Raw genomic sequence first — 13,797 nt, forward strand, 5'->3', positions numbered from 1 at the left:
ATATCATATATGAATATTTAAGTGAAAAGACAAACAAATACATGATCCTATGTTTGGTATTTCATTTATTTTACAATATTACAGCTACGACTTAAGGCAAAACACATTAAAACAAAATTTTTATTTCTTTCTACTGCCACCACGTTTCCGTCCATAATCGAGTTCACTACAAAGTAATGGATTATCTTTTTGACTTTCATACGCGGCCTTTGCTGTAGAATGGTAGCCGCGAGGTTGTTTAGAAACTCGCGTTGCTGCGGTTGTTGCCATCCGTTTTAAAGCTTTAGGCACAATGTACTCTGGTACATGCGATAAATGTGGCTGCACTTTAACTGTCTTTAAGGGCTTGTCATGCCGTAGTACTTGCAGGTCCCGGGTGTTGTCACTGAAAAAGCCTTTCAACTTTTCGCTGTTAAAAATCTCTATTCTGATTTCACGCATGCGTGCTTCATGCACTGCAATGCGCGTGACTGCTCGCCAGGCATCTTGCGCGCGATAACGAAACGGTTCGACTTCCTCCAACTTGAATTGATAATTTCTGGAAAATTGGCAGTATTACTATACATTTTTTAACAATTTATGTATGATTTATCTTACCTTATAATTTGATTATCGCTCAAATAACCCCTGCGTAATCTCTCCTCAACTGCTTCATTTGCTGCTTTGTCCTTTAGGCTGACAAATGATAGTACGCTGCCTTTATTTGTGCCTCGAGCCGTACGTCCAGCGCGATGTATATATGAGTTCACGTCCGTGGGGAAATCGAAATTGATTACATTCGAAACGCAGTGAAAATCTATTCCCCGCGAAGCTCCCGACTCACGGTCACTTTTATTTCGGCCAGGATTTTCCAGCATACGCTCATCAGAGGCAATAATAAGATCGTAGATACCCTGATTGAATTGATTGATTGTATGTATGCGTATTTTGGTTGGTAGCTCCGAGTTCAATACGCACGATTTAATTTGAAATTGTTCCAGAAATAGTTTAAGTCTGAAAGCAAGCAAAATTCATAGCTAACGTAAATAACAATTTTTATAGAGCAAAATCGAGCTTATGTTAACTTGTATCAGAGAGAAGATTAGTCTAGTAAATCATGTGTGCGCCAACGTCCCAATAGATGTTGCGCATTCATCTATAATCTAAAACTTCATCATGCAAATTTCTTACAGAATACATAGCTGAACACCAACTTACTTATAGCAGCGGTCAACTGAATTAACAAAAATTACATTTTTGCCACGTATTAAACGTAATTTCAATAAAGCATATAAAATTGCCGGCTTGTCATTTTCTTCGGCCGATATACGCTGATGAGATAGCTGACTTTCGGGCACTAGATCTGGCTCTTCCAACTTTAGTACAACTGGATTATGCAGCACAATGTTTTTCATGTTCATGACATCGTCTGATATTGTTGCGGACACAAGAACGGCCTGAGTAAACAAATATAGTAATTAAAAGCACATATAAACATTTTCTCTTTTTCTTACACACCTGATAAATTGGTGGTAGATATTCGACTAACTTTTTAAAATCTTTTTCAAACCCAAAAGAAAATACCAAATCCGCTTCATCAACTACCAGCATTTCTATTTTCTTTAAATCCAATACTCCCGACTCTATATGCGCAAGCACCTTTGCAGGTGTGGATATCACTACATCCGGACGCTCAGACAGCACGTGCCTTTGAGCAACAACATCACTGGAAGAAAGATCTACTATGCGTAATACTTTCCCACATTTATCAGCCATTTGTTCCATTGCTGTACGCGTTTGCTGACATAATTCTTTACTTGGGGAAAGCACAAGAGCGCTGGTACATTGCTCCGAAGCATTTAATTTTGAATTGAGCAACTTCTGCAACAAAGGCAATGCAAATGCAGCTGTTTTTCCAGAGCCAGTACGTGCTCGCACGACTACATCTTTCCCTTCCAAAAGCAATGGTATAGCAGCTTCCTGGATAAGTGTCGGCTGCAGCCAACCCATTTTGGAAATGGCCTACAGATGGTTTTTAGTAGTAATCACACAATGCATATTGGAAATTAAGAATCGCTTATGTACTTACTTTTAGAAGTCGTTCGTCCAATTCCATTTCATGAAATTGTAGTCCATGCTTTTCCCCACCCATTGTGCGGCTATTTAGAACAAGTTTAGTGGCAATTATTTTTAAAGTATGTAGTATGTAGACCGTCCCTACAAACAAATGCACGTTTTCGTCCAAACAGTAGAGGTACGCGACGGTCGATAACGATATCGATAGTTTTTATTTCGGCGCCATCGATATTAGTCGATAAAAAAATTATATATATAAAATCTCACATCATGATTCAATAATAAACAGGTTTGCTCAGAAAACAGTTTTCTCGGTTCCGCTTGTCAAAATCGGCTCCCGTGGCAAGCCACTGTGTGTGGGTGCGTGTACGTTTTAACCTTTGTAAGGGAGCTAAGGAACTGTCAAAACTCTAATGTCAGTTGTGAGCAAACCTTTAATTATCGAATCATGATCTCACATAACCTAGAATTTATTCAATTAAATTAAAAACCTCCAAGCCTCTTATTTCAATGACAATTCAAAAATTTTCATATATTAAAAGAGTACGATTTCACAAAATCTTAATTTGAAATCGATATTACTATCGCTAGCGTGAAGGTGAATAACAAAAATATCGGTAGTTTGATACTTCTAGGAAAAAGTGGTCACGGTTGCCACTTTAGTAAAATGTTACCAAAATTGGTAACTTTTATTCTGTTTTGGAAATTGGTAACTTCCGAACTCATTTGGTAACTTTCAGACAAAATGCTTAAAACATTAAAATATTTTTGAATAAACTTTGAATAAAATTACTTACACTTAACTAATTTCTTATTGAATGAATTTGTTTTTGATGATAGGTACGAAATTGTGATTTATGATTGGCGATATGCACACATCTATATATTCATGAGGAGTTAGAGTTTTGGTGTAGGCTGCGGTTTTTCAAATCTAGAAGATTATTATTTGAATTTTTCCACCAAAAACTGTCTAAACGACATGCAGACGTGATTTTAGTAATAACCTGTGGGATAATGAAGCTATTCTTGCCTCAAAGGATATTTATTTTCGTATTTCATAACAGTTTATTTAGAATTTTAAAGTTGGTTTATTGATTTAAAGTATATTTAAAATTGCTTTAAAAAAATAAATATTTATCATGAAATATATTTAAATTTAAATAAAAATAACAGGAATTGGCCTAAGGGATGGAGATCTATAAATCAATGATTTCACTGGATCACAAATTAATTAATTTTTATTCTGCCCCTATTTAGAAGAGCTCACTGATTCCGAAAGTTTAGTAAATTTTTGTTCCTGTGGAAAAAGTGGTTGCACTTTAGAAATTGTACTGAAAATAAAAATAGGTTTTTTTGCTTGTAAAAAACTGTGTATGTTTTTTAAAGTAGTTTAGAACAGGTTTTTCACATTTAACTACTACAGCGTACCAGTGCTGCTGCTGTCACTTCAATTGAAGTTTTTCACTTCACTTCAGAAGCCTTCACTTCGTCACTTCATTGTACTTCACATTCTACAAATTTGATTTATCCTTAAATTAAAAGAAAATTTTTTTGAAATAAATGATTTATTTAACTAAAATCAAGTAGTAAGTGTGGCAAAGTAAATTTCGCAAAAAGCTACTAAAAATACGCCTAATAAATCTCCGATCTGGCATCGGTGATTTGGAAGAAGTCATTTTGATTTTCACTTTCGCATGTATTAGAACTACGCACAGAAATGAATGGGGGATAAAAATTCATAATTACATATTTAGTAAATATTTGAGGGAAATAACAATTATATTTTAGTTTTCATACATCTTTGATATTATATCAAAAATGAAACATTTAAGTGAAGCTCATGATACGTTCTTTCCCTAACAATCCGGACCGGATCCGGTAATAAAAGAATAAGCGAAAAGTTTGCTCTCAAAGATGGAACATAATCCAAAAGTACGGGAACGCAAAAAACTACATTTCGTGCCCAGAATTTGAGAAACAGTTGATTCGCGTTGTTTTTGTTTTTGTCACTTAAATGCAAACTCTTGGAAATTGAATTTCTGTTTCACAAATTTGATTTTAAGAATATAAATATTGAAAATACATTCACTATTCCTTAAAAGCACCAAGTAAATGCATGCAACATGTAAACACAAAACAGCTGATATGCACTTTGACGCTTTATCCATTTTTAACTGGAGAAAAAGTGCGGGCTGTTTCGGGCAGAAAGAAGAATACACTTACAACCCAATACGTTCCAATTTTCGCTCTCTATTACCCATTTTGTTGAGTACGGGAATGATTTCTAGGCTATTTCGGGCACCCGAGGGATCCCCCGTTGGGTACGGGAAAGAACCTTATGTCGTTTTTGCTGTGTATTTGGTGAGTTATAACTTTTGATTTTCTTTCCTCAACGTTTGAGACATTGTGATTTTAAAAATATTCCAGCACTAAATTTGCACAGGAGCATAATAAATTAAAATTAATAAAGGTTTAAATTACTTTTATTGTGGTAACAAAATAATCGATTAACCAATCAGGCGATAAATAACCTAATCGAAAACCCCCAAATTCCTAATTGTCGTCAACTCGATAATCACTTCACTTTCCCTCCCAAGTCACTCATGAACCAAAAATACAAGATCACGTAAGAACGCGACGTTGTATTTGTAACTGGTTTTGAGAAAAAAGTTTGCGAAAGCGGGTTCGTCAGCTGGGCGTTTGTTTACATAACAAGCACCACTATTTTACACTTTTATTCAAGTAAAGAAGAGTTAATTCAACATGACAACACATTTTAAAGCATTTTGTTGCATAATTTTACCTAAATTATGCGTTTAAAGTGGCTGACAATAATTTTGGCTAATTTTGGTTTTCGTTGTTTTCTTTGCTTTGTTTACTTTTCGCTCGTTTTCCAGTGAAACAAGATGGCGTAGAACCCGCTAAAAAAATCGACTTTTTTCACTCTCTTGTTCTTACGTGATCTTGTGTCTTTCGTTCATGCAAGTCACTCCCAAAACACTTCCCTTATATCGTGTTTTCACTTCGCTCGAAAATTAGCAAACGACAGCACTGCAGCGTACGGTTCGTTGATGTAGAAAAAATTGTTAAAATAATAAAAGAGTGTTGAAGTCAAGCTACTAACAAAGATAGATAGATCGATAGATAAAAAAACAGTTGCGTGGCAACTTTCATATAAGCTTGAAAGAGTAAATGTAACGCCCATTGTTTATTACAAAAGAAAAAAGGTTTTTAATACTTATAGTAACTTTTTGCTAATCTTTTTAAAATAATTTGGGAACATTTTTTCTAAGTGTGTGGCAACCGTGAAAGTGGTCCACTAGACAGTGCTGCCAAACCAAAATACAATATTAGTTTTGTTTCTTCACAGATAGTTATCACAATTTATTACTTGTTTCTGGAAAGCGTAGGGTTTCTGCACATTGGTCGTCCAATCATAATTGCTTCATCTTCGTAATCATGATGCAACGATTACATGACGACTACACTTTCGCACACTCGGTCGTGATATCTCAATTCATTTGGCGTCTAAAAACCCACTTGGAACAGTATTTTCTGTTTTTCTGGTTGATATTTTCGCGATATATATACAAAAACCCGCAATTTTTAAAATATGGACTGTGCTGCAACAATTCTGGACATAATTTTTCAGTAACAACCAGTTACAAGTTACGACAAGTGTCCAATTCAAGTGTTCGTCTCTTGGACCGCAGCTATCAATATTCCATGCCTTTTGTGATATGGGGTGTTAAAGAGTAGTGTTGCCTGCCGGCCGCTGCTGCATGTGCTGCCTTGTGGTGGCGGTGGCGGCGTCGCGGGGAAATTTGGGACTCGGCAGCACAGCAGGGGCCCACGTAGTCACTCGTCCAATCACGCGTATTGCGAAGACCTAAGCATGCCATTAAGTGGCACCAGCCAAGGCAGGAGTTGCACTTGACTGATGTCACGTTTCGTTATTTTCTGGACTCCCAAACCAAGCAGATTGTCAGAGGGACTAGGAATTGCCGGCGGCGGTTTGTGGGTGCTGTTGTGTTCGTTAGTGTTTCTATTGTTGTGTCATGTTGGGGTGTGGGTGTGCTGGTGTTGTGCTGCTCCGGGGAGCGGTTTGCCGTAGAGACGATCCGATTCGCACAGCATGGGGTCGCGAATGACGTGGTCCATTGCCGGTGCGTACGTAGGCCCGAGTAGCTGCGGAGATGACTCCATCCGTCACAGGCGTTGAGCCCGACCGAGGGGGAGTTTGTATGCAGTCGTCTCTGGCATACTACGCATCAGGTGTAAATTTCTGGCCCTCGGTTAGACTCTATGCCAGCCCTGAGCAGAAGGATACGGATCTGATGTAGCTAGCCCCATTTTTGAACAATTGTTGATGGATTTTGCCGACCTAAACGGAGTTGGGTCGCCGAAACATCAGCCCTTGGTCGGAAAAAGCTCGAGTCATTTCAGTACGTAGAACCGGCTGTCGTGGTAATGACGAGTTTCTTAAAGCGCAGTTACACACGGACGTAAAAACGGAGAACGTGTCAGCTGAGATGATCTATTTTATTGGATCTGCGTGTTAACGAAAACTCACCACCGCATGACCGTGCCGACGCATGCGAGATCCCACACGTGTAGACCGCAAAAAGTACGAAGCATACTTTTTTCTCGCATACCGAGCGTAGTATGACAAGTATTTTCTCATCTCACAGAACTCTTCAGAGTAAAAACCTCCGTTATTTTAGTGGAAAATACAAATTTTTCCTGAAAAGCTCGAACCTTCTTTTTGAGCGACATTTTACAAATGAAAGAGTATGCTGTCAAATGCCCAATCAACAAAACTCTATCTCGCTTGCGAGAGAAAAAAGCAGAGCGCAGCAAGATTTTCAAGCATGTGAAGACAGCCGGTTAGTCAGTGAGGCATCTCATCTATACACGATGGAGAGAACAAAGGTGGCGCCCATCTCGGTACCGCTATTCCGCTCTTTGTATGACGTCACACTTGTGCAACTTGTTTACGCTTTCCTTGCAACTTTTTTTTTTTCTTCTTTTTCCATTCTTGCTCGCGTTTTGGCGTTTCTCTCTCGCAATTGCAACAGTGTGACGCCATACGAAAGATATTCTCAAAAATCTTCTCTGATGGGCGCAATCTTGTATTCTATCATTCTTGATACAAATATGTATGCATATTGTTAATAAATGAAAATTGGGCTTTTTTCTTTCGAAAGCTACTGAAGCAAGTTTTCCTGTAAATTCGCTATAAATTTTGGTGATGGACTCCAAAATCGTCATTCGCATGAAGGAATCAATATTAGTGACATGCGAAATTCAAAAGTGCATGAGAAAATATATCAAATAGCCACTACTGGGCGATACCAGGATCAAGAATTGGCTTATAGATATATTTTGAATTCATAATGAGATTACGAAATTTCATTTAATCTGTGTAAAATAGTATTATACTTCTGTCTGTGCTACCAAATCACCACGCTTGGAATGGTGCTGCCAACTCCGCAAACTACGTAGAGGAACTGTCAAATGGGTTTATTTACATTTTTCTATGCAATTGCCACCAAAAAAATTGTTCGCCGGTTGAACGAATTGTTAATTATTTTTAAATAGTTAAAAAAATCTAAAGTATTTGTATGCATTTTGTTCAAATGACAACTTTTCGTGCTTTACTTACGGATAGCGCCCGTGTTGGTTTCATTATGGGCGCCGGCGACGTTATTAGCCAGACATGGGTGGAAAAAAGAGATCTTCGAAACATTGATGTGAACCGTATGCTGAGATTTGCCTCCGTGGGAATTATATTTGTCGGTCCTGTATTGAAAACTTGGTACGGAACTCTTGATAAATTTGTACCAAAGACGGACCCGCCATTTAAGCGCGGATTAAAGAAAATGGCCTTAGACCAGCTAGTTTTTACCCCAGGATTCGTAGCAAGTGTGCTGGGCGTGATTGGCTTGGCAAATGGCCAAACACGAGCACAAATAAAGGAGACTCTAAGAGAAGATTACTTTATGATTTTGAGTAGAAATTATATGCTTTGGCCAGCTGCACAAATTATTAATTTCTCAGTGGTTCCAATTAATTACCAAGTTTTGTTTGCACAGTTTGTAGCTGTTATATGGAATACCTACCTGTCTATGAAGCTGAACGAGGAGAAAAAGTAATTTTTAGCCAACAAACTGCCTATTAAAGATGGACTTATCCTTGCTATAACGTAAAACGCCGTAAGGATAGAGAATGAAAACATATAATACATAGCTTTAATACAATACTCAAAATCTAGAGAAAATTTTTTTACAAATGTAAATATGTAATCCGAATACGTATAATGTAAATCTTATGCTAACATACTTTTGTAACAAATAAAACATAATTTAGAAGGCACTTGTTAATAAATACACATATGTAGATATAACCAAAGAAACTCGTTACCAAATTGCCATTGTAAAATCTGCAAAATATTTTTGAATCCATATTATTTGTAAAAGAATAATCTGCAAAATCAAATGACCTTTGAAAGACCTGCAGTGGGATTCTAGAAACCGCACGTTAATTTTGTTTCGTTAAAAATCTCCAAATGAATAACGTATAAGCCAACAAGCAATGTGAAAGAGGAAGTGGTTCAATACAATGTCGTTGTCATTAAGGATATGTTATGTTTAAACTGGATTTTTATGCAAAATACGGACCCTAGAAAAATATACCATGTGACTATAAACAAAGTGTATAAATTTCTGTACATTTTGTTTATAGTTTAGTGGTATATATTTTTTATGCTCCGTTTTCTGCATAAAAATACGCGGTCTAGTTATGTTGCCCTGGCGGCGTTGTATATTTTTAGAAACAACCCTTATTCATCTGGTGCTAAAGAGAAAACAACATAGTTCAGTTTACAGATGCTTCACTTTATTTTTTATAAAAATTTGTAATTTTGTAACCGTATGCACCCTGTTGCGCTTACTATGATAACTTGGCAGCACTCCTGTTACAGCTGACTTCCACAGCCAAAGACGCGCCCGTCGAAAGTATAAAGTATCGTGATTTTAGTAAATGCGTAAAATTACGATTTATTTAATACTTAACTTAATAATTGTACAGAATAAGTTCAGAAATAAAAAATGTCCTCCAATCGAGAGGTTGTGTCCTTACAGTTTGGCAACTACGCGAACTACATTGGAGCACATTGGTGGAATATTCAGGTGACACTGAGAATTTTAGAAGCACTTCCTTCCTGTCCAAATGTTTAATAAATTAAGAATTTTATATTTTGTACAGGAGTCCAGTTTCAATTATAATCCTGATCACGGTCCTTCTGAAATAAATCATGACGTGTTATACAGGGAAGGAGTAAATTTGAACGTAAGTGCAGTGAATTTACCATGAATATACTTATATATATATTTTATATATCAATTTCTTTATTATAGAAGCAAGTTACTTACACTCCACGTTTACTACTTGTAGATTTGGATGGTTCCCTAAAGCATCTACCACGGGAGGGTGAACTTTATGGCAATAGTATTAAACGTACACCACACAGCGATGCTAATAGCGAAGATGCTGTAAAGAAAATCAAAGAAGACCTCCAAAATATGAGCACAGACTTAGAAGTCGTGCAGCAGCCGCAAGCTCCGAAGCACGAGTTTCAGAAAGATCTCGAAAATCCTGTTGTCAATATTCAAGAAAAGGAGTACAATTTAACAGACGATGTAGAAACATGGACAGACTATCTTTATGCACGCTACCACCCACGCACTGTAAATGTAGTCAACGAATATAAACATGATGCAGAGAAGCAAACATTTGATACATTTGCTTCTGGTGTACAGCTTTGGAAAACAGAAAAGTTCGAGGACGAATTTTGTGATAAAATACGCCAATACGTAGAGGAATGTGACTTTTTGCAGGGATTCCAAACTTTATTTGACTGCTTCAATGGGTTCTCGGGATTAGCCACAGAATGTCTAGAGCACCTGAATGATGAGTATGGCAAAGCCAATTTTGCGATTCCAGTGTACTCACCTCGAAATACGCTATTTAAAAATGCTGGTACGTATGATAACAACCACCACCTAGATCTAAAGTGAGCTCACCAAAAATTTAGAGAGGGAAATCAAACTGCTTGTGGATCGAACAGATTCAACTCAATTAATACAAAAACAGGTATAACAGTAGTTTTTTAGTTAATGTATATAATCACGAAGAAAAAAAATATTTGCATAAATTTGATGTAAGTTCTAAATTTTTTTTTTGAATTGATCGCACTTTAGATGTAGGGGTGCGATATATGAATGTACTATGTATTTAGATTATTTAAAATTTGTTTACACCGCAGATGCGGCTATGACAGACTCCATAAGGGTAGTAAACAGCGCATTGACGTTCCACAAATTAAGCGAGCAAGCATCGTTGTTTGTGCCGCTGGGGACATGTGACCGCGTTTGGCGACAGTTTGGCGCAGCACGTCAGCTACCGGCACTTAATTATCAAGCAGATAATTTGTATCAAACTTCTGCCGTGCTAGCCGCATACTTAGACACAATCTCGCTACGTTATCGTTTGCGCAATGCGCCTGGCGCATACTCGCTTCCTGCTTTTTGTGGTGATCTAAATAATTATGGACGTAAATTGGCTGCTGCCGCTTTTGCGTTGCCTTTCGCCATGCAGCATGACCAATACTTAATTGATTGCTTGGACAAGTTTGAAGGTCCAATATTCACATCACTCACACCAAATTGCAGCATTGGCACTGATTATATTATACAGTCACTCTGTGTGCGTGGTATACCGCGCGAACGTCTCAAGCGACCATTGGAGAAGGCGAAAGAGCAAATGCGCATGGCAGCTTATAAGTGCGATAGTGTGTCCGAAATGTTTCAACTATACCTGCAGTGTGCAAATCATGCGAGTATGGCGCATGTTGCATCAATATCGATGGCCATGCCAACGCGTATACCATTTCCAAGTGAAATATTCGCTGAAGACGTAACGAAATTAGGCTTTCTCTCAGCGACAACAAAACGGCAAACCGATGAAAAAGTGATCTCTGTGCCGACGCTAGCAGCAGTACAGTCGTCCAGTGAGTTAGGCGAGACTTTAGAAACACTGTACCGCGAAGCAAAACGCGTAAAAATAGCAAAATTGCATCGCTATAAAGCGGCAGGCTTGGAGCAAGATGAGTATGCGGAAGCGCTCGAGCAGTTACTGCTCTTCAAAGACAATTATGAAGATAACTTTGAATTGTAGCACAAGCATGAAAACATTATAACACAAAATTTAAACAGTAATTGGTTTGATGTTAAATTCAGAACCCGAAAAACGGAATCAACTAGTTTTACATATAGTGCACTAAAAATATTGAGACTAAGCTAGTTACAATTACAATACAATAGCCATAAAATAACAAATAAAAGGTAAGATAAGTAGATTAGCATAGTAGTTAGATAAAATTAAATTTTTTTTTATTTGGTAGGATCTGCAATTTACTTACGAATGAGTTTCAACCAAAGCTACTTTGAATTCAAGTTGAATGGGAGTGAATTACAGAACCTGCCAGTATATCTTAATTCTCGAAAAACTGTTCATACAAAATAAAACACTTACATTCATCTATAAATTCTGAGATAGGCCGTTCTTCAACCAAATTCTGAATATGGCGTTCTTGAACAAATATTTGAGATACGGTCTTTCGAATTGGCTGCCGAGGTAGGTCGATCTTCCACTCAGTCGTCGTTATATAAAAAACAAACAAGATTCCAAATGCTGTCTACAGGCCCGACGGGAAGGAGAGGGGATCGTTAACTTTTTCCCCCGGGCCCGGAGTACACAAAAGATGTTTAGCATAAAAATTATAGATTTTCATGATGAAAGGAAAGGATACTACTAAAAAATTGTATACACATAAAACAAGTGAAATATTATTTACTTTCGACCAATTTATTGGTTCAGTTGAACTCTTGGATAGCAACCTCTTTTCTTTAAGTTTTCTTTTCTAGGGGCACTAAACTGTCTGCTTCTCTCAATCATGAAAATTCACTTCATCCTGAGACACCTTTAAATTAATGAAAATTAAAAAAAACATGAAAAGAGCATTGAAAATATGAAACTAATGGGTAGTTTACATTTAAGGAGCACCATTTTTATACCCGAGCGCACATGTGCACAATGGTAGTATAATTTTGTTTACATAACGGTTGTTTGTAACAGCCAAAACAAATCGAGATAGATATAGACAAATGCATACATAAATGATCAGAATGAAAAGAGATGTCAATTAAGTCATGTCTGTCTGTCCGCTATATGTAGGTTCCTCTTTATCCAAGGTAGGTTGGTATTGAAAATAAAAAAAATTGGACTGTAACCACGCCCACTTCTCATATAACGGTATTTTCGAAAAATGCAAAACCTACGATATTTCAGTAAATATTCAATCTAAATTGTTGAAAATTAGTGTGTGAAGTAGCATTGCGGTGAAAAATAATATTATGAAATTTTTGGAAAATGGGCGTGGCACCGCCCACTTGTGATGAAATGCTGTATCTCAGTAGCCGCTTCACCAATCCTTACAAAACTCGGTCCGAGCCTTGCTTATGGTCACACTAAGAAAACTGTTGAAAATCTTTAACATCGGGCAATAACCGCGCCCACCTCCCACATAATGGTAACCTGCAGAAGCTCAATAAATAATAATTATTGAAGCTAATTCACTCAAAATCGATGATTGCAATAATCACTTAGCAGAAAATCTGATTATTATACATTTTTGGATAACGGGCGTGGAGACGCCCACTTAGGACCACAAATGTGTATCTCGGTAACCGATTCATCAAATTCAACCACAATTGGTCCACCTTGTAATCTTGGTACGGAAAAGCAATTTGTTGAAAATTACTCAAATCGGAATAAAATTAAACCCCCTGCCCGTATAACGGTAAATTTCAAAAATACGAAAACTCCGATATTTTAAAAACTGAGGGCACTAATTTTTCTAAGTTAATACTTACAACAATCTCTTAACAATAAATACGACGGTTATAGGCTTTTAGAAATTATGCGTGGCACCGCCCACTTTATGATTAAAAAGATATATCTCGGTAACCGCTTTATCGATTTCTACCAAACTTGGTTCAATGATTTCATTAAGTCAGCATATTATCGAAAACGTTTGAAATCGGGAAAAACAGCACTGCTTATCATGCAAAGGTAGTTGAGAGAAAATTGAAACGACGATATTTGATACCTGCGCCGGGTATATAAAATTCGGTTTCGCCCGAACTTGTACTTCTTTACCATATATTTGCCATATATTTGCTTCTCTTGTCTTGCTTTTTGTATTACTTTTAGTTATTTAAAAAGTATTCGAGAAAAAAACAGCGATTAGCCCTCTATATGAAAATGAAGGCGGCTGTGTTTTTTAATGTAATGTAACAGTCCAAAATATCAAAAAGTTTTTTGGCGCGGAAACCACCAAAACTTGGTTTTCTTCGAGCATTTTCGGCCTTCTTTCACAATAAAATAAAATAGTTCCCCGTACTCTTCATAATCCATGTGTTTTCGGTGGAAAACTATTTGTAACGTAACAGTATTTTTTTCTAATTGAACTTTCAGATAATTTATTTATTTTTTTTATTAAGAGATAGGGATAATTTTGCAAGCAACATTGTAAGCTATTCAACGTGATATTACGTAGAAATATATTATTCCAAAAAGGAACGAGTCCAAAAGAAGTGAAATAAGAAGTTAAAGAAAAAA

General features: G+C 36.9%; 3 protein-coding genes across 7 annotated transcripts in view; 2 read left to right on the forward strand and 1 right to left on the reverse strand.

Annotated features, from left to right (window-relative positions):
• Window positions 1-38: 38 nt before the first annotated feature.
• Window positions 39-2,256, reverse strand: LOC118733368 (probable ATP-dependent RNA helicase DDX56). Its single transcript, XM_036462734.1, has 5 exons — window positions 2,069-2,256; window positions 1,498-2,001; window positions 1,198-1,436; window positions 598-993; window positions 39-538 (listed from the first exon to the last, which is right to left on the reverse strand). The coding sequence occupies exons 1-5, from the start codon at window positions 2,129-2,131 to the stop codon at window positions 121-123; spliced, it is 1,620 nt and encodes a 539-aa protein (XP_036318627.1). The 5' UTR covers window positions 2,132-2,256; the 3' UTR covers window positions 39-120.
• Window positions 2,257-7,518: 5,262 nt separating this feature from the next.
• On the forward strand, window positions 7,519-8,261 carry LOC118733373 (mpv17-like protein). The gene has a single exon (XM_036462738.1). The coding sequence runs from the start codon at window positions 7,680-7,682 to the stop codon at window positions 8,208-8,210; it is 531 nt and encodes a 176-aa protein (XP_036318631.1). The 5' UTR covers window positions 7,519-7,679; the 3' UTR covers window positions 8,211-8,261.
• Window positions 8,262-9,055: 794 nt separating this feature from the next.
• LOC118733374 (protein misato) overlaps window positions 9,056-13,797 on the forward strand; it is a 434,582-nt gene continuing 429,840 nt past the window's right edge. For 3 of the 5 annotated variants that reach the window (XR_004992243.1, XR_004992244.1, XR_004992245.1), the window contains exons 1-4: window positions 9,056-9,245; window positions 9,322-9,405; window positions 9,474-10,095; window positions 10,382-11,459. Coding sequence is in view for 1 of the 5 variants with exons in the window: in XM_036462739.1 (XP_036318632.1) it covers window positions 9,165-9,245; window positions 9,322-9,405; window positions 9,474-10,095; window positions 10,382-11,292 (1,698 nt within the window). In the remaining 4 variants the exon portion in view is untranslated. Of the gene's footprint in view, window positions 9,246-9,318; window positions 9,406-9,473; window positions 10,096-10,381; window positions 12,235-13,797 lie in introns of those variants that run through there. The other 2 variants (XM_036462739.1, XR_004992246.1) reach the window with 2 other exon arrangements.

This window comes from Rhagoletis pomonella, unplaced genomic scaffold (assembly GCF_013731165.1).
Source record: "Rhagoletis pomonella isolate Grant_MI unplaced genomic scaffold, Rhpom_1.0 Rhpom_scaffold_00002, whole genome shotgun sequence".
NCBI lineage: Eukaryota > Metazoa > Arthropoda > Insecta > Diptera > Tephritidae > Rhagoletis > Rhagoletis pomonella.